Source organism: Tursiops truncatus, chromosome 10 (genome assembly GCF_011762595.2).
Source record: "Tursiops truncatus isolate mTurTru1 chromosome 10, mTurTru1.mat.Y, whole genome shotgun sequence".
NCBI lineage: Eukaryota > Metazoa > Chordata > Mammalia > Artiodactyla > Delphinidae > Tursiops > Tursiops truncatus.
In genome coordinates, this window is record NC_047043.1 from 54,893,916 (window position 1) to 54,912,201 (window position 18,286).

Below are 18,286 nucleotides of genomic sequence, written 5' to 3' on the forward strand. Positions count from 1 at the left end.
AACAGGAGGACAGAAATAACCCATCAATTGTTTAAAATGAAAATGGCCAACAATAATAAATAATTGCCACAATAATAGGTTGAGGTCAGGGTCTTCATTTACTGGAGGCCATTCAAGAATTTGAAACTTTTCTCCAAGTTAATTTTTCACATCTTGTTTGGATCCTCAGAGCTCTTGCTTCCAAAACCAAGGCCATCAGATCTCTCATTGCACGTTATTCTTGTTGACGTGCCAGGCATGCAGGAAAGTGAGGTCCTCTCTTCATGGATGGGTAATGATGATCCCCTCCCCCCCAAAAAATGCGTATTTCAAAGTTTTATAGCCTACTGAGATTTTGGAGAGTTCTCTTCTCTTTCATGCTGTATTAATGGTTGCAAACAACAATAAACATGTGCTTGTTAATTTAAGTGGAAAAGGAATTTATTGGAAGGATATGGGTTGGTTCAGAGCCTAGGCAGGAGGGAGAGGCAAGGCTTAGCCCAGGATGCCAACCCTGGGCTGTCAACTCCTCTGCAACCACCTCAGATGATCTCAGAGGGCCCTGGTGTCATTGGGCAGCCCTCAAAATTCGTGGCCCCAGTTGGCAGCATCCACCCCCCACACTGAGGCCACTTGACCACCCTTAGATCACGTGACTGCACTTAGTTAAGTGCCCACACTTGAATGACCAAGAGAAGGGCAGAGGGAGGGTATGCCCCTTTTCTGCTGATAGTTCTTCCACCTCTCTTGAGATTCCCCCCAAACAAAAACGTGTCAGGATGCTGAGTGGCCAAAAGTAAGAACTGTCCGTTACTCAAACCCTCATATGCTTGATGACATCTGCCACTAACTGGCTGGCCAGTCAAAGATCGGCCTCCAATGTGAATTTATTTTGTCCAAAACTCACATTCTCTAATAATCATCAGCCTCACGTGCATCTTCATCCTTGTCATCATCCTCACCACCATCATCCTCATGCCGTTGATGGTCCATTCACTCCCCCGCTCTCCTGGGCTGCCATTTCCCTCCATCTCCTCACCCTTCAAATATTCCCCTCTCCCCCTCTCCCTTCCCAGTCTTTGACGCTGCTTCTATTTCACTGCAAAGTGGAAGCAATCACAGGGGAACTTTCATTTGTTCCTGCCACCCTTCTACTGATGCATCTGGGCCATGCGCTCCACTTTCTCACTTCGTACCAGCTGAGGCCTGCCCCTCCGTTTGTTCACCAGGCCATCCAGCAGCTGTGCCCTGTCATGTCTTTATTAATTGTCCCCTGTCTAGTAGATCCTTCCTGTGATCATGTAAATATGCCATGATAATTCCCATCTGAAAAGAAAAAAACAATTCCCTTGAGCCCACTTCCCCCACCAGCTGTCAATCCTATTTCTCTGCTTTCCTTTATAGAAAAATTCCTCCCAAGAGTCAGCTTTATAGAAAAATTTCCTTTATAGAAAAATTTCTCCAAAGAGTCAGCTGTGCTTATTGTTTCCATTTCTTCTCCTCCTACCTCTCTCAGACCAACTCCGATCATCCCTGTCACTGCACTTCAGCAGTTCTTATCAAGATCACCAATGGCCTCCAGATGGCTAATTCCAGTGGCCAGTTCTAATTCCTCATGTTAGATTACCACATTTGACGAAACCGATTACTCCTTTCTTGAAGCATGTGGCTGCTTGGAGACTGTCTCTCTTGGTTTTCCTCCCATCTCCTTAGCCACTCTTTTTCAGTCTCCTTTGCTGGCTCCTTGTCATCTTTAGCTCCTAAACATGAGACCCCCTTCTCTAGTTACATGCATTCCCTAGTGATCATTTCTAGTCCACCCAAATGCATACCTCCAACCCTGACCCCTCCTTCCACTCTAGACCCTTACATCCAACTATCTCAGCATCTCTTCTTGAAAATCCAATAGGCATTTGGATTTTCTCTGCTGACCTTCTATACCCATGGTCTTTCCCATCTCAATAAGTGACCCCTCTTCCCTTCATCCAATCCATAAGCAAAATCTGTTGGCACAACCTTTGAGACATCCAGAATATGACCTCAGCTTCTACATTGTGGTCTGGGCTGCCATCTTCTTACACCTGAATTATTACAAGTACCTTCAAACCAAGCTCTCTCCTTCCCCCCCACCAACCACTCACTCCAGACAGTTCACATCACATCCAGTGAGCCTTTAACCATTGAAGTCAGGTCACACCATGCCCTGCTCAGAGGCCTGCAGGAGCTCCTGTCTCAGAGGCAAACCATGGGCCTAGGGATGGCCCACAATGCGTGGTCTGCCCACCCCTACTCCCTTCACCTTGAAGCCCATTTCCTCCCACTCTGCCCCTTACTCCTCTCCAGCCACACGGGTCTCCTTGCTGCCCTTGAATACACCAGACACAACTTTTCCTTTGCTAGTTCTCAGATATCTGGGTATCTTGCTCTCTTTCTTTCTTCCAATTTCTACTGAGAGGTCACCTCATCAGTGAAGCTTCCCTGATCGGCCTATTTAAAATTGCACCCTACTCTCCCTCCAAATCTGGTGTCCTCTATCCTTCTTACCTTTTGTAAGTTTTCTCCGTTGCTCTTATCACAATCTGACCTGTATGTTTGCTTCTTTATGTATGTGTTTTTTGTCTCCTTGAAGCTACAGGAAAGCAAGAGCTCTCTTTTGTTCACTGCTTTCTCTAGCACGTAGAGTAGTGATTGGCATGTAGTAGGTGCTCAGAAATATTTGAATAAATTACTGTATGACCAAATTCCATGTATAGGTTATTAAATGTCTTATAATTTTCCAAGTTGGATGCACTAGATTTCACATGAGCCACAGGACAGCTTAGTGAGTTAGGCAACACAGGACCATAGAACTTCCCGTGCTTAGATGACGAAGCTGAGGCCCATGGGGGCTGACTGAGTGCCCCGGGATGCATGGCTAGTTACTGGACTTCCTGGGACTTGTAGTTCTGATCCCAGTAGAGTTTCCGCCCCCACTCTCAGCTATCCCCTGAAGCCTCATGTTATATCAGTGAAAGCTTCAGAACACTTATTGCTGTTCATATTTCCTTGCAGTGTTGATGACAGAACCCCGTATCTAGCTATGGGGGCTGTGAAGAATATCTCCCTAAACATCTCCATCTCCAACCTCGGGGACGATGCCTATGATGCCAACGTGTCCTTCAATGTTTCCCGGGAGCTCTTCTTCATCAACATGTGGCAGAAGGTAAGAAGGACCCACATCTAGTGCATTTGCTGACTTTCATCGTACCTTGGAATATGCAGTGATTCTGCAGAGGTTATTCCTTTATGTGGAGGATCGCTTGGAATTATAATTTTTTCCTCCTGAACTTAGAAAGCATCGTTGGTAAAAGCCAAAGAAACCGTAAATGCCCACGATGCATCAGAGCCGTATCCATATCTCACACAGTTTCCCATCCCTTCTCTCTTGTGAAACCCTCTCTGCACAGTTTTATGTCTGGCCCCTTCTCTGAGATGATACAGTCATCATCTCCAGCACACGCATGTTCTAGAATATTCCCACTGTAGGTCAGTAGTTGTTGTGAAAAACCAGATAAGAAATGAGAACAGATCACTGCTTATCATGCACGTTATCACCAATGGTGCCCTTGATGTTTTCCATTCGAGGATCATGAACATCTGCCTCTGCTTTGGCATATTGATTTAGTCCTGAGATATTTTAGTGAATTGAGGAAATTAAATTATTTCCATGAATTGAGTGAGTTTTAAAGAGCGATTTAATTTATTTGCACGATTGACGTTTAAATAGCATGACTCAGAAAGGAAAAAGGAGCTGGGATTCTCTCTAGTCCCATAATCCCCCTCAGTGAACCACTTTGGGGAAGAAAGTGTAATGGGTCTCAAACGTAGGTGGCAGGAGGAATGAGTGGACTCGGATAGACCGACTTCTACCTGGTGGTTGTCTGACTGTGGGCAGCTGTTCCGATGGGAAGTTTTGCAGCTTTTCAAAGTGTTCACAGATTTGAACTGCAGCACCTTGATGTCTGTGTAAAAATGGAGCCGGAATCACTTTCCAAGGGAAACCTTGGCCCTGCCCACAGGTGAGCGCTTGGTGTGCCTTCGGGCGGTGGGCAGCCTCTGTCCAGGCACAGGTCCTGCTAGGCTCAGTTGTTTGGACAGGACTGTGCCAACCCTGCCTGGCTTAGGGGGCAGCTGGGGCATATGGAGACATCCTGAAAGGCACTTCAAGAACATCCCAAGCAGTCATGTTAGAATCTCTGATGCTCTGTAGCTTCTGGAGCTACAGGGTAGGGGAGACCACAGAGGCATTGAATGCAAGAAGGGCATGCTTTCCAGCCACTTCTACACCCCCAAAATTGTCCCTGATTTTAAGCCCAGTCCAGAGGGAGCCAAGAATCTTCAGGGTTCTATTACCTGGCTGTGCACCGAATCTCTTTTACAGAATGTCATGTCTGTGATGGGTCTTCTTGTGGGGCATAAGAGGGTGGATGGGGGGAGGGGGGTTCACTCAGGGACCAGACCTGTGGAACTCACATTTATGGTAACTAAGAGGGTGTGACTGGTGACTGGGTCATCACATTGAATGTATTCCTGTCACTCAGGACCCATGGGAGAACTTCCTCTTTGTCTCAGAATTAGGAATAGCTGTGCTTTTCCAGAGCATTTTGGCTTGTTCATATCTGTGGACACAGTCATCCTTATAACCAACTGAGCTTCATTGTTTCTGTTGCCTGCTAGGAAGCTCAGAGCTTGCCCCACTCTGTTAGTACCTAGGATTTGGTGGTATAATTTATAAACTAAGTAGCCTCCTGCATCTTGCTTTACTTCCCTTCACCATGTTTTTCTTTTTGGCTTGGAGACTGTATAATATTCTATCATAGGATATAGTATGGATTGCCTATGAATTCCTACTATTGGATATTTAGATTATTTCCAATTTTATTCTCTTTTAAATAATATTATGATGAATATCTTCTACAGAGATTAGTATGAGCAAATGGTTATATCCTTAATCATAATTATTTGGGTAATGGGAAGTAGCATTTATTGACCATGTGTTATACACCACAGGTTTTACATACATTTTCCCATTCTCTCCTTACTGCATGTGATCCAGGTGCACCTGATTTATTGGAGGAATGTTCTCAGGAGAAAAGAAGTGAGGGAAGCAGGTTGGGGCAGAAAGGGCTGAGTAAGGGTGTAAAATCCAGCCTTGGTCTGGGTTGTGGGGTGGAAAGAGGTGGGGGAATGCCCTAGAGCATAAATCACTCAGCAGAACTGTTCCCCCTTGAAGTGGAAGGGGAGCACCATTTCCACCCTGTCATCATCATTGACCACTGGGGGTGGTGGTGAGTAGCCTCCCTGACATCCTGGACAAGGGGACTCTGGTCAGTCAAGGACGACGCATGTGAGAAGGACACAGGTGTGTCACTAGCTACTGTAACTGATCATGGGGCCAATGAGAGCACATTTTTATCTCTTTGGCATTGAGTCCCAGCAACCTTTAAAACCTTTGGCACAGGGGACACTAGGTTTCAATTTGGCAGAAAGTTGACAGGGTATCGGGCTCTTCAGGATGTGGTGGGCATTAGTCCAGTAAAGGTGGCAGGGCACAGAGACATTATATCATGTAGCTGCTGCAGAGGCAGGACTGGCTAGAAAAGCAGATGGGTGAGATGGACCTCAGTGTAGCAGGAGAAGGAATAATAGAGAAAAAAAATTCCCTTCCTGTGACTACAACCACAACTGCAAAGTTAAGCAACTGGGGAATATAAATGGCATCACTCAGCTCAGAGCAAGATTTTAACGGCATGCAGGTGGGTAATGAGGGAGACAGGAGAGGGCCCACCCACCATGACCCACCTACCAGAACCAACATGGGCCCTACCAAAAGGTTCTAGCACATTAAGTAAGAAAAGTATACCTCCAGATACAGAGGGAAGGCATACCTTTTAAAAGACTATTAATAGAAAACAAAAGTAAATTTTACTGAGCGTCTGCTTTTGTTTTTAGTAAAATTCAAGAAAAAAATGAACGCAGCAAATGATCAGATAGTAGAACAACAGACTGAGAAGAAAAGGGAATGGGCTGAGAGAGAAGCAAAAATAAAGGTTTTGAGTGGGATAAGGAAATATTATAATGAAACCAAGAAGGTAATGACAGAATCAAAATATGTGTTATGGGGACTTCCCTGGCGGTCCAGTGCTTAAGACTCCATGCTTCCACTGCAGGGGGCCTGTGTTAGATCCCTGGTTGGGGAACTAAGATCTTGCATGCTGCGCAGCATGGCCAAAAAGAAAAAAAATATGTGTTATGATCAGGAGAGAGCAGAATTGGCAGTACGGGAAGTTGATTCATTGTTGCAGAGGGTGTATTTGAGGAGGTCTCTGAGAATTCAGAGAAAAAGAACAGAGCAGTGGAGAAGGATGGCAGTGAAGACTAGGTATGGAAGGTGGAGGCTGGAGAATCAGCAAATAGAAACAGTTCCAGAATCACTGGAATAGAAGACATGAGTAGACAGCAAAGAAGGATCTCCGTTTTCTTGAATGGGTGCTGCAGACATTAGGCAAAAGTGTTAAGAACAGTTTAATGTTTACACATAACCTCATGACATTTCTAATTTTACAGGTATAAAAATGATACTACTCGTACCTAACAGAAAACAAAGAAAGCCATTTTCTACAGATTTCTGTAACATTAATAGCAATAATTAGAAATTATTGTTCCATGGTGAAATAAGAATTCTATACCCAACCAACTTGCCCTCCATGGTAAAGGCAAAATAAAGATATCCTTGAATATATAAGAATTTGTAAAGTCTACTAACTCTCCTGTTTTGGATTCCCCCCAAAGCAGACCCAGACACACTGGTGGTGGTGTAGGTAGTTTAGAGAGTTGTCTCCGGGGGTGGGGGTGGGGCACGGTGTGGGAGTGGTGAGTGACGAGAGACAGGAGAGTGTGCACGGAGGGGCAGGTGGTGCTGTGGGCAGTTCGGGCTCCATCCTGCTGCAGACCCTCTGAGAGACAGAGTCACCCCTCAGACTCACTGCTCTGTAGGGTAAGGAAGCTGCTGGAGGGTTTATCTACCAACTCCTGCTGCTCATCCATGGAGAATCACTCCAAAGGCATTAACTGTCTAGCCTTTGCAGCCTTCCCTGGCTGTGGGCCATACTTCCTGGGGCCAGGAAACAACTCAGGCAGAGAGTTGGGGGAGCTTTGGGCCTGGAAGGGGACTGGCCTCAAGTGACCAGCCCTACGGGTGTTTACAGGGAACACGAGCAAGGCACTGGCAGCATCTGCCACAAAAGTCATGAAAGCTTGAATAGCCGTGAAACTCTTTCTGAGAAACAGTTATAGATACAGCATATTGTTGAATAAAAAGTGTATTAAAGCCAAATAAAAAAAGTAAGCAAAAACAATTTTTACAAATATTGAAAATATTAAGCAAATGTAAAAAAATTATTGCCTCAGTAAATATATAATTTTAAAGATTAATAAAAATAAGCCTATAATCTGTTTTACCATAAAAATTTGAGAAGAAACTTAATCTTGTCACTCCTCCTGCTTCACATTCTTCAGGATGGAGCTCAGGCTCCTCAGCTGTTCATGAGAGGCCCTTCCCAGCCTGGTCCTTCCTGCCTCCCTTCCTCCCTGGCCTCATTGTTCACCATCCCCCACATACATGCTTGAATCCATTCATACTTTATGACTGAAGCTGCCTTTACCCAGGAATACCCCAGCCCCAGTTTGTTTAATGAACTGCTCTGACCTCACATCTCAGTTCAGGGGTCACCCATGCAGGCCCCTCGCATGGCTGCACAGGTGATGTGGGTAGATGGATAGTTGGGTGGATGGGTGGAAGACTAGCTGTCCCTCTTGTCCAGAGTCACAAAGCAACTCAGCGCCCAGGCCCTGACTACAAGGTCTCCAGTCTTCTCTGTCATCACACAATTAGTGATGTATCAGTTTCTGAGACTGAACAAAAAAATATCACTTGAGATGGATTTTTCTATCTCATGCGAGGCTTGTTTCATGGATTTGTTCTTCCTTTAAGGGAAGGCTGCTTATAAGAATGTGGGCTGCACAGGGATGACTTTTCTCTCACCTACATAAAGCTAAAAGAGAGAATAAGAATGGAGAAAACATGGTTTGGAATACCACTGCATCATACAACTTTAGGGTCACGTTCACCTTGGGCTCTACGTGAGCAACACCTCAGGGTACAGTTCCGCAGAATACATGAACGGTGCCCTCTGGAGTCATTACAGCTATGTGGCACTGGAATCAAGATAAAGTTGAGTTGTCATTTCTTGCCTTGGTGCTACTTGGCACAAAGGGACTTAGCTCTTCTTGCATCCGTGGAACAGGAATGGAGTTGTTTGGACAGCAGTGATAAAGTATCCGCTAAGTGCCAGGGACTGTACCGGCTGCTAGGAGACACAAGGAGGAGTAAGCGCTGGTCCTAGCTCCCAGGGAGCTCAGAGCCTAATAGGGTGAAAGACATATCAGGCAGCATTTAAAGTACAAGATGCCAGCTGCTCTACAGAGGTGCTGAGAAGTTGCTTTGAAGGTGAAGCAAGTCGCTACTGTGACAGCTAGTCTTGGGTTGGACAGAATCCCTAGACGGATGCTAGGGGTAGATGGATGGGCGTCTGAAGAGTTGGTGTCAGCCGGTGCCAACATTGCAGACCTGGGGTCGGTGGGTGAGGTGGGCGAATTTATTTGGGAGGTGAAGTCCAGAGCTGGGCTGGAGTAAGGGTGAGATGGCAGAGGAGAGCAAAGGAGGAGGGACAAAAGGAATCCAGCGAGATGGAAAAAGGTTGCCCATGAGGGACAAAGGACCAGTACCATTCCTAGTGGCAGGGTGATGACAGGACATTTTAGGAATGCTGATGCCTGCTGTTCTGTGCTGAAGTAGCTTGTCAGGTAGGACTCTTGCACTCATGAATAACTCACATGAGCGAGAGAAACTCAAAAAAAGAGGCTGGGTTCATGAGTACATCTTTATGATATTGACTGCCGTGCACACGTGGAACACGGACATTGTAAGCTTCAAGCAGGTGCAGGAGAGCTCCCAGCTGACATTTGGGTACAAAGGGGTCGCAGCAGTTTGCCTTGGAGTTAGGGAAGCCCACGCTGGGAAAGAAGAGAGAGGAAGGGCAGGCTCCTGACCTAGTCTTTTCTCCACAGCGTGCACTCTTGATTTGGGTCTCCCAGATGCTGACCTTGAAACAAGGAATTGAGGTCAATTCATTTATTTGAGAGGTGCAGGAAACACTGGTAAGGAAGTGAAGTGATACAGGCAGGTGAAGGCAGCTAATGAAGAGGGTGCATTTACACCAGGTACCACAGTGGGTGATGGGGCTTCATCCTGCAGGGCAACTCGGGAAACAGGACAGAACACAAGCTTCAGGGGTGAGGGAGCTGGGGATTTACACCCCCTCCCAAAGAGTCAGTGGTTGAGACCTTCTCGGGGTGTTCATTCGCCAGTACTAATGTCTTATAACGTGCATGGCCAGAGCCATCTACACGGTTCTGGAACGATGTTCTCAGGCACAGAGATCAGACCCTGGCAGCTGGAAGTAGGCTGGAGCAGCCTGAAAGGTGCAAGCCATCTGAGCAGGGCTCACCAGCACCTCTACCCTGAGCACTTCACTTTCTAGGCTTCCAGAAGGTGTAAGTTGGCCTCATAGCACTTCACTGGGATTCTGCAGGCGCACACCTCACAGTCTACAGGAGTGGGGCAAGGCAGGTGTTGTAAATGGGTGAAGGGGGCTGGGTGTGGGACAGTAGGAAGCAGTGGAGACTGTGGAAAAATGGAGGATTCCAGCCTATTCCACAGAAGGCAGCCCATGCCCAGCAGCGGTCACCTGTTGCCAGATGGGAGTGAGGGCCAGTTTGCCAGACTTCCTATTTTTCAACAAAAGCCAAAAATCCACATTTTTATGTGAAATCTCATGGCATTGGCAGCTAATTAAAATATTCTCTGAACATTGTATGGGCCAAACAAAACATGTCCTCTTGACTGCATCCAGCCTGTAGGCCACCAGTCGTGACCTCCCGCTTTGCTGTTTTCCACATGTTCTAGTCCTTTTGTCTTGCCTGCCTGTTTGGCCCATGGACCTGGATTTCTGGTAGAACCTAGTTTGTCTGCAGCCTTGATGGCAATTCAGGTCTACCCCTGGGCAGCAGATCAGCTAGCCAGACACTGGAGAGTGAGTGTGTATTGAGGGGAAGGAGGGAATTGGAGAGGGTCAACCCAAATGTGGTGTTCATGAAATTTTTTTTACTTTTTTTTTTTTTTTTTTAATTTTTGGCTGTGCTGCACGGCATATGGGATCTTAGTTCCCTGACCAGGGATTGAACCCATGCCCCCTGCATCGGAAGCATGGAGTCTTAACCACTGGACTGCCAGGAAGTCCCTTACCTTTTTTTTTTAATTGAAGTATAGTTAATTTACAATGTTGTGTTAGTTTCAGGTGTACAGCAAAGTGATTCAGTTACACATACATATATCTATGCTTTTTTGGATTCTTTTCCCATATAGGTTATTATAAGGTATTGAATATAGTTCCCTGTACTATACAGTAGGTCCTTGTTGTCTATTTTTTATTTATTTTTTTAACGTCTTTATTGGAGTATAATTGCTTTACAATGGGGTGTTAGTTTCTGCTTTATAACAAAGTGAATCAGCTATACATATACATATATCCCCATATCTCTTCCCTCTTTATTTTACATATAGTAATATGTATATGTTAATCCCAAGCTCCTGATTTATCTCTCCCCCCTCCCCCCTGCTGTCCTTTTTGGTAACCATAAGTTTGTTTTCTATGGCTGTGAGTGTGTTTCTGTTTTGTAAATAACATTTTTGTAGATTCCGCATATAAGTGATATCATTGGGTATTTGTCTTTCTCTGACTTCACTTAATATGATAATCTGGAGGAGGGAGACAGGTGAGGAGGATGAGTGATCATGAATCAAGTGGGGAGAACATAGACCCTCCACTGTGATGCGTTTGATCGCATTCGGAGCACTTCCTGTTTGTAAGAAGTGTAGTTCCTGCTTGTCACCATTGGTTATAAGTCACTGGATTCGACTGATGAGTTGTTGCATCACCTCCTAGTCTTCTGGAGGAGCTGCAATGGAGGAACGAGCCTGTGTCCTTTTATTTCCTCCATGACAGGGTCTAACGTGGGAGGTGTGACAATAATGTAGAAAGATGCTGGAAGGGAAGCCCAGTTTTGCTTTCTCTGAGAGTGAGTGCTTTGAGTTCTGAATTAAACTCAGCTTTGGCGGGGAAAAGCTGCAGGGCAGCTTCCGCAGCTTTCAGTGGCTTATTCTTTACGACAAGACACATAGAGGGCTAACAAGTTTGTATCTCTTGTAAAGTGATTCTTCCAGCTATGTCTACATTTACCCCAGAAAGGGCAACCCCTTCTAAAGTTCAAGGCAAATCATTCAACGTGGCACCAGGCCATAAGACTGATCCAGTTTCTAACCCAGGTAGATCAGGCAAGATTAGACCCTGCCATGTTTGTATACCTTTATGTTTGTGGGAGTGCCCTGGCCTGTTCTCAAGACAAAAGGTTCCACACAGAAGCCACATCCGTACACAGGGACAAAATGAAATGTATTAAGTGGAGCTGGGCAGCCCAGCATCGTGCTTTGGAAGGGTTTGTGGGCGGAAGTGCGTGCACCTCATCATTGAGCGTGTAAACAGATTTCATACAGCCTTCCTGCACCTTGCCACTGCCCCCATTCATGGCAGGAACTGATTTTCATTGTGTTCTGCTTTCTCCGGTGTCTCTTGTCAAGTTAATAGTAGCCTCGAGTAAAATGCAACCCTTAGATGTTTATAGTCATCTTGGCCAGGCCATTAAGATGATGCATGAACTTGCTGCTTGCCCTTGTAAGAGAGCCCTGAGGGTGGATATTGATACTCAGAAAATAGTAAGTCTTTTCCGCCCCTTTCCTGTTTTTAATCCAGTGCCCCGAGCCCCCTGGTGCTTTACCTTGAACTTCCTGCTTAATGCCAGGCAAAAAGACCTCACCTGGATCCAAGGGCCATTTGAAGCTCTTAACACAGAGCACACTCTCTCTCTCCAGTGGTCTTTCCCATCCCGCTTGTCAGAGGCAAATCCCATGTTCCCTAGAGCCCCTTGAGTTTCTGACTTATTTCTGCCAGCTCTGACCTTCCTCCTGGAGAAGAGGAGTCTGGGTGGTGGGGAGCAGGGACCAGGCCAGGTTTGCAGGTCCTCACCCTGGGTTATCTGTGGCCATCGCGCTAGCATTTTTCTGACCCCATCAGAGCTGTCCTAACCCAGAGTGAAGCTGTGCCTGGAAGGAAGGCTGGGCCCTTTCTGTGACAGCCAGCAGCGAGGAAGTGGGGGAGAAACCCAGACACCCATTTCAAATTACACCGTGGCCTCAGTGTTCCACGGCGGGGTTCAGTTTTCATGTATGTGAAAAGCTGCATTTGTGTATTCACTGCGTTGGAAAGGAAGGCTACGTTTTGCTTGAGAAATGTCAACAGAGCTGTAGCTACGACAAGGATTTTTCACGAAAGTAGTTTTCCAGAGCTGCAGGACTTGGGCAGATATGTGCGGGGGGAGTTTAGAAAACACGTGTTAAGCCTCTATATTTTTTTCCTAATGAACTGCACAACAGCAATTAAATAATTCCCTCTTTTAAGAGGAAAGGGGGAGTCTTGGATTTTAAATCTTTTTTATAAAGCAGCACAGCACCTCTTAAAAAGAAAGCCATGAAATTCATCTGCTAAGTCCAGCAAAAGAAAACTAAAAAAATCAAGAAGAATTAGGTGTTTCAGGCTGGGTTTCCTGAAGCAGATCCTGAGGTGAGGATTCATGTCAAGTGGTTTATGAGGGATGTGCTCCCCAGGGAGCTCCACGTGGGGAGTTGGGGGAGCAGGGCAAGAAAGGGTGCGTCTCAGGCGAAGTCATGAAGAGGGTGGCCTTGCCTGAGCTCTGAAATGGGGGCCACACCTCGGCACTGCCACATCTCAAGGCCAGGAACCTGGGCTTTGGTTCTCCCACGAGCATTGGTCATTGGTTAAGGGCCAGTTACGGAGGAAATGAAGCCCCAGGCACTTTCCATGCTCTGAGGGTGAGGTGTGGATGGAGCAGCTCCAGAAGCCAGAGGGCAGGCCTCAGAAAACCCACAGGTGCTGGCTCGTGAAAGCAAATGCGCACTGAAGCCAGAGGGTGGACACATCAAGGGGACCCAGGGGATGGCGTGGACCACTAAAAGCACTTGCTACAGCAGGATTACCATCAGTGGGTGCTCTTTGTGATCTGAAGGTATATTACAAGCATATGGACAAAGATCTTTGAGCTCTTGAGGTGTTTTTGTGATGTTCTCAGTGTCAGTTGCACACAGGATATTTCTGCCAACTCCTGAATAGGGGAATCAGCAACTGTGGAGGCCCTTGGAATTTAAGAGACAACATGAATGCACAGCTGTGGTCCATTGCAGTCCAGTTTTCCAGAGCTGTCATTTCATCCATTTGAGGCCAGCCTTACAAGGAGCATCCCTGCTCCCTGATGGCCACTGGCATCATTCTTCCCCAGGCACCTAAGAATAACTAGCCAGCCTGTCCTGTTCTCCTAAGCAAGTAGATTAAGCAGCTGATTTTAAAAACCAGTTAGAAATGTGTTTGGCTGCATGTAAGTGATCCTAATGAGATTTTGATTTTTCCTTTGTAATAATAAGTCTCAAAGTGGACTGGTAAGTAATTGTACGATGCCATCAGAAACCCAGTTCCTCTCTCTTTCCACTCAGCCTTGCCTCATACACATTGCTTCTTGGTGTCCACTTCCAACACTGCAACTGTATTCCAGGCAATAATAAGAAGAAACATAACCGGCCTGCTCCCTTTTAAGGAGCTTTCCTGAAGCTCCACTCAGCATTTTCCATGTACATCTCATTGCAAAACCATGTCACATGGGCACCCCAGCCACAAGGGAGGCCGGGAGATGAGTTTTGCTGGCTGGACACACTGCCACCCCAAACACAACCAGGTTCAGTTTACGGGGAGGAAGAGGAGAGTAGCATTGGGATGCATCGGCAGAGTCAGCCACAGCAGGAACCTGGGAGTGGTCGTTTGCAAGTGTCTCTGAGATACAAAGCAGAAAGGGGGAAGGAGGGGTCCCTGGTGGCACAGTGGTTAAGAATCCGCCTGCCAATGCAGAGGACACGGGTTCGATCCCTGGTCTGAGAAGATCCCACATACCGCAGAGCAACTAAGCCCGTGCGCCACAACTACTGAGCCTGTGCTCTAGAGCCCGCGAGCCACAACTGCTGAGGCCCGTGCACCTAGAGCCCGTGCTCCGCAACAAGAGAAGCCACCGCAGTGAGAAGCCTGTGCACCGCAACGAAGAGTAGCCCCCCCTTGCCACAACTAGAGAAAGCCCACACGAAGCAACGAAGATCCAACGCAGCCAAAAATAAATAAATTGGTTAATTTTTTAAAAAAAGAAGAAAGGGGGAAGGGCAGGGAATGAATCACAGACAAACAGGCAAGTGACCGGCACAATTACTGTCTTATTGTCCTTCTGCCAAAGTTTTTTCAAGCTCTGCGTTACTGCATTTAGGATTTTTTTTGCAGTCACCCTCAAGAATACCTTTTGGGGAGATCTAGTTTGGCCATAGTCAGGTGTAGCAGAGCCCCTGGTGAGAACCAGCAGGTGATGTGACCCAGTTCTGCCTAATAAGCAGTGCCCAAGGGGACTACTCCTACAGTAGACTTTGGATCCTGATAAAGTATAAGGTAATTTCTATCTGTCCACCTTATCTATCATCATTGATACCTGCATTTCTTATTTTCACAAGGTGAAGCCATTCCAATCAAGATGTCACTGTATTTGGATTCAGGGCCTCCAACAGAGGTGCTCCAGCTCTACATCCAGGCCAATCTGTGCAAGAAAGGTCAAGGTCGGCCTTCCCTGGTGGCACAGTGGTTGAGAGTCCGCCTGCCGATGCAGGGGACATGGGTTCGTGCCCCAGTTCAGGAAGATCCCACATGCCGCGGAGAGGCTGGGCCTGTGAGCCATGGCCGCTGAGCCTGCGCATCCGGAGCCTGTGCTCCGCAACGGGAGAGGCCACAGCAGTGAGAGGCCTGCGTACCGCAAAAAAAAAAAAAAAAAAGGAAAGGTCAAGGTCCAGTATCCCTGTCCTTCTGACTTTTTGGTATATATATTTCCAGCCCCTTCTTTACTGTTCTTTTTTTTTGCGGTACGCGGGCCTCTCACTGTTGTGGCCTCTCCCGTTGTGGAGCACAGGCTCCGGACACGCAGGCTCAGCGGCCATGGCTCACGGACCCAACCGCTCCGCGGCATGTGGGATCCCCCCGGACCGGGGCACGAACCCGTGTCCCCTGCATCGGCAGGCGGACTCTCAACCACTGCGCCACCAGGGAAGCCCTTTACTGTTCTTTTTATCTGTTTCCTTCTTAAAATGTAAAACTCAGGCCTGCACTGCTATCCAGTGTGCCCAGCCTAGAGTTATTATTGCCCCAAGTCTAAAAATGATATTTCTGTTAACGTGGCAGCCACGGCACACTTGCATTTATTTGTGATGCCTTTATTCTAATTTTTTCTGGTCTTTTTATGCTATTTGGAAGTTGTGTCATTTATAGCCTTGCTACTCAAAATACAGTCATGGACCAGCAGCACAGCCTCACCTAGGAGCCTGTTAGACATGCAAAATCTCCACCCTGACTACCCGGATCTGCTGACCAGTATCTGCATTTCAACAAGATCCTTAGGTATTTGCCTGCATAGCAAAATTTGAGGGAGGTCTGAGCTCCTGACTTCAGGTCATCTAACTTGGTAACTTACCAAGACATTGATGAGGACCCTAAATGCACTTGGAGCAGGGGCCTGGGGTGCTCTGGGTGGGATGCCCTCTGGGCAGACATGGAGGCACTCACAGAGTGCCTGGGGAGGGAAGGAGGAGGCTTTTATGAAGCATCCTTCAAGCACGGGGCTCGGGGGGTTTATCTCATTGAGCCCTCACCACAGCCCTGTGTGATGGGGGCTCTTATTCCCAATCTGTAGATGAGGGAGTCAAGACTCCCAAAGTTAAGGGAACACAATCATTTTATGTTCAAGACTCATAAAGGTTAATGAGACTGAGGTCACACAACCAGTAAGTGACTGAGCTGGTGCTAACATCACCTTTTGGCCCAGCTTTCCTTGTCTGAGCCGCCAGGAAGTCTCTCAGATGCTTTCCTGAAAATCTGGTTGGCCGACTGGGGAAATCAGTCTCTGTCTCCGTGGCTAGAGGTGATGCTGCTTCTCTCTAGTGCTAAATTTTAAAATGGCAGCCATTCCACCATGCAAGAAGCAACAAGGTGAGCTCTTCCGTAAAGGAACGTATGCTGGAGAAAACAGAGAAATTCAAAACCAGGGAGGGGTCCTGAGGCCTCTAGAGGAAGGTCTCAGGACAGTGTGTGGGGTGTGGGGGGGGGTGGTCCCCTTCCTAGAGGTGACAGGGTCACTGAGCCGTGAGCACAGCTGCCACACACTAAGACTGAGATAAAGAGAATGTGTGCTCAACTAGAGAAAAGGGGAAGGTTCCCTGAGCCAGAGAGTAGACTGTGCTTGAGACTGGCTGTGTGACTAACAGGTGACATGCAGATGAGCATCACCTCCACCTGGCCGAATCCAGGGCTCATTTCTCCATCCTTTTTTTTCTGGACCCATCAGCAACTATTAGTATAGTTAATTAGTTCATTTTGAGGGTTTCATTTTTAGTCTTTAATAGCATTTTTCCCCTTGAGATACAATTTACATAGATTAAAATACATACATCTTAAGTGTGCAGATCAATACTTTTTTGCATACATCTGTGTCCATCTAGTCATCACCCACATCATGAATGAGAGCATTTCTAACAGGAGAGAAGGATGTCCAAAGTGGGATCCTAATCCCCCCAGACCAGTTCCATTTGCAGGAAACAGCAACTCCATTCTTCCTGGCTCCCTCTTTCTCTCTCACCCCTCAGCTGTCCCACCATGGCCTGCTGACTGGACCTGCAGAGTCTGTCCCTAAGGCAACCACTTTTTGCCATCATCATTGCTTCCATCCTGGCCCAGGTTACCATCTTCTTTGCCTATTATTTGCTGCAGTGGCTTCCTTCCTAATTAGACTCCTGCTTTCACCCTTGCTCTGTTACACTCCTTTGCATACAACCCTCCAATGGCTTCCCATCTCATTGTAAAGCTTCGTTCCGTTCAGTACCCATAAGGGTCCATAAGACCCAACCCAATTGCTGCTTCTGTGAACATATCCACCCCTCTCCTCCTTGCCCTCTCCACTGTAGCCGCAATGGCCTCCTTGCTGTTCCTTTCAACACACCAAGCTTGTTCATGCCTCAGGGCCTTTGCACTGACTCTTCTTCAGATGTGCATATGGCCCACTCCCTCACTTACTTCTTGCCTCTGGTCAGATGGCACCTGATTAGAAATATCCTACTGTTCCAGACATCCTTATCTCATCCCTGTACCCTAATTTTCTTCATCAAACCTGTCATCTGACAAACTAATTGTTTCTAACTGTCTTGAATGACTTTTTAGTCACTGATTCATCCCTGACACCTAAATGCCTGGGATGTAGTCGGATCTTAACATTGTTGAATGAACAAATGTATGGATGGTGGATATGTATATAGATAAATGAAGGATATTTCTGTCCTTCTATCTACTTTATGACTACTGTGTCAGTTCCATTAGGTTTTACATTGCACTAGTAGTTTTTAAGTATTAAATGCTCTTTTTAAACAGCTAATAGCTTGGAGAGAGATGCTAATTTCTTATCTCCCTGGAAAGGGAAACCACCAAGAATCAGAGAAATGGAGAAATGCTACCCCCGCCCCCATAGTGATAGAGTCTTGCTGTGTAAGATCAGGCCTTTGGTGCTAAAACTCATCACTGAGGGGCAGCTTTGTGTCTGTGCCTTTTGGGGGTGACAGGCGACAGACCGAGGCCATGCCTGCAGGTTTTCCAGCACACCCTCCTCATTTGAAGCCAGCAGCTGTTTCCAGCAGAGCAGTCCTTTGTCCAAGTGGGTTTCTGCAATGGCCCTAGGTTTTCAGGCCTTTGGTAGGGCTGAGAATGTGAGCTACAGTCCCCACGGGCTTGAAAAGCATCTGTGCTATGCGTTCTTTACAAGAACTAAAAGTGACACCCATGTCTTGGTTAGGTTTCCCCAGAAGTAAACCCTGAGAGAAGAATTCAAATGCAAGTAGTCTGTTTGGGAGGTGAAGGTAGGGGAATGGGGAAGTGAGAGAGAAGAAAGAAAGCAGCTG

At 46.8% G+C, this 18,286-nt stretch overlaps 1 protein-coding gene across 3 annotated transcripts in view; it reads left to right on the forward strand.

Annotated features, from left to right (window-relative positions):
• ITGA9 (integrin subunit alpha 9) overlaps positions 1-18,286 on the forward strand; it is a 352,532-nt gene that overhangs the window by 216,023 nt on the left and 118,223 nt on the right. For all 3 annotated transcript variants that reach the window (XR_004528480.2, XM_033864555.2, XM_033864554.2), the window contains exon 18: positions 3,031-3,181. Coding sequence is in view for 2 of the 3 variants with exons in the window: in XM_033864555.2 (XP_033720446.1) it covers positions 3,031-3,181 (151 nt within the window). In the remaining variant the exon portion in view is untranslated. The remainder of the gene's footprint in view (positions 1-3,030; positions 3,182-18,286) is intronic.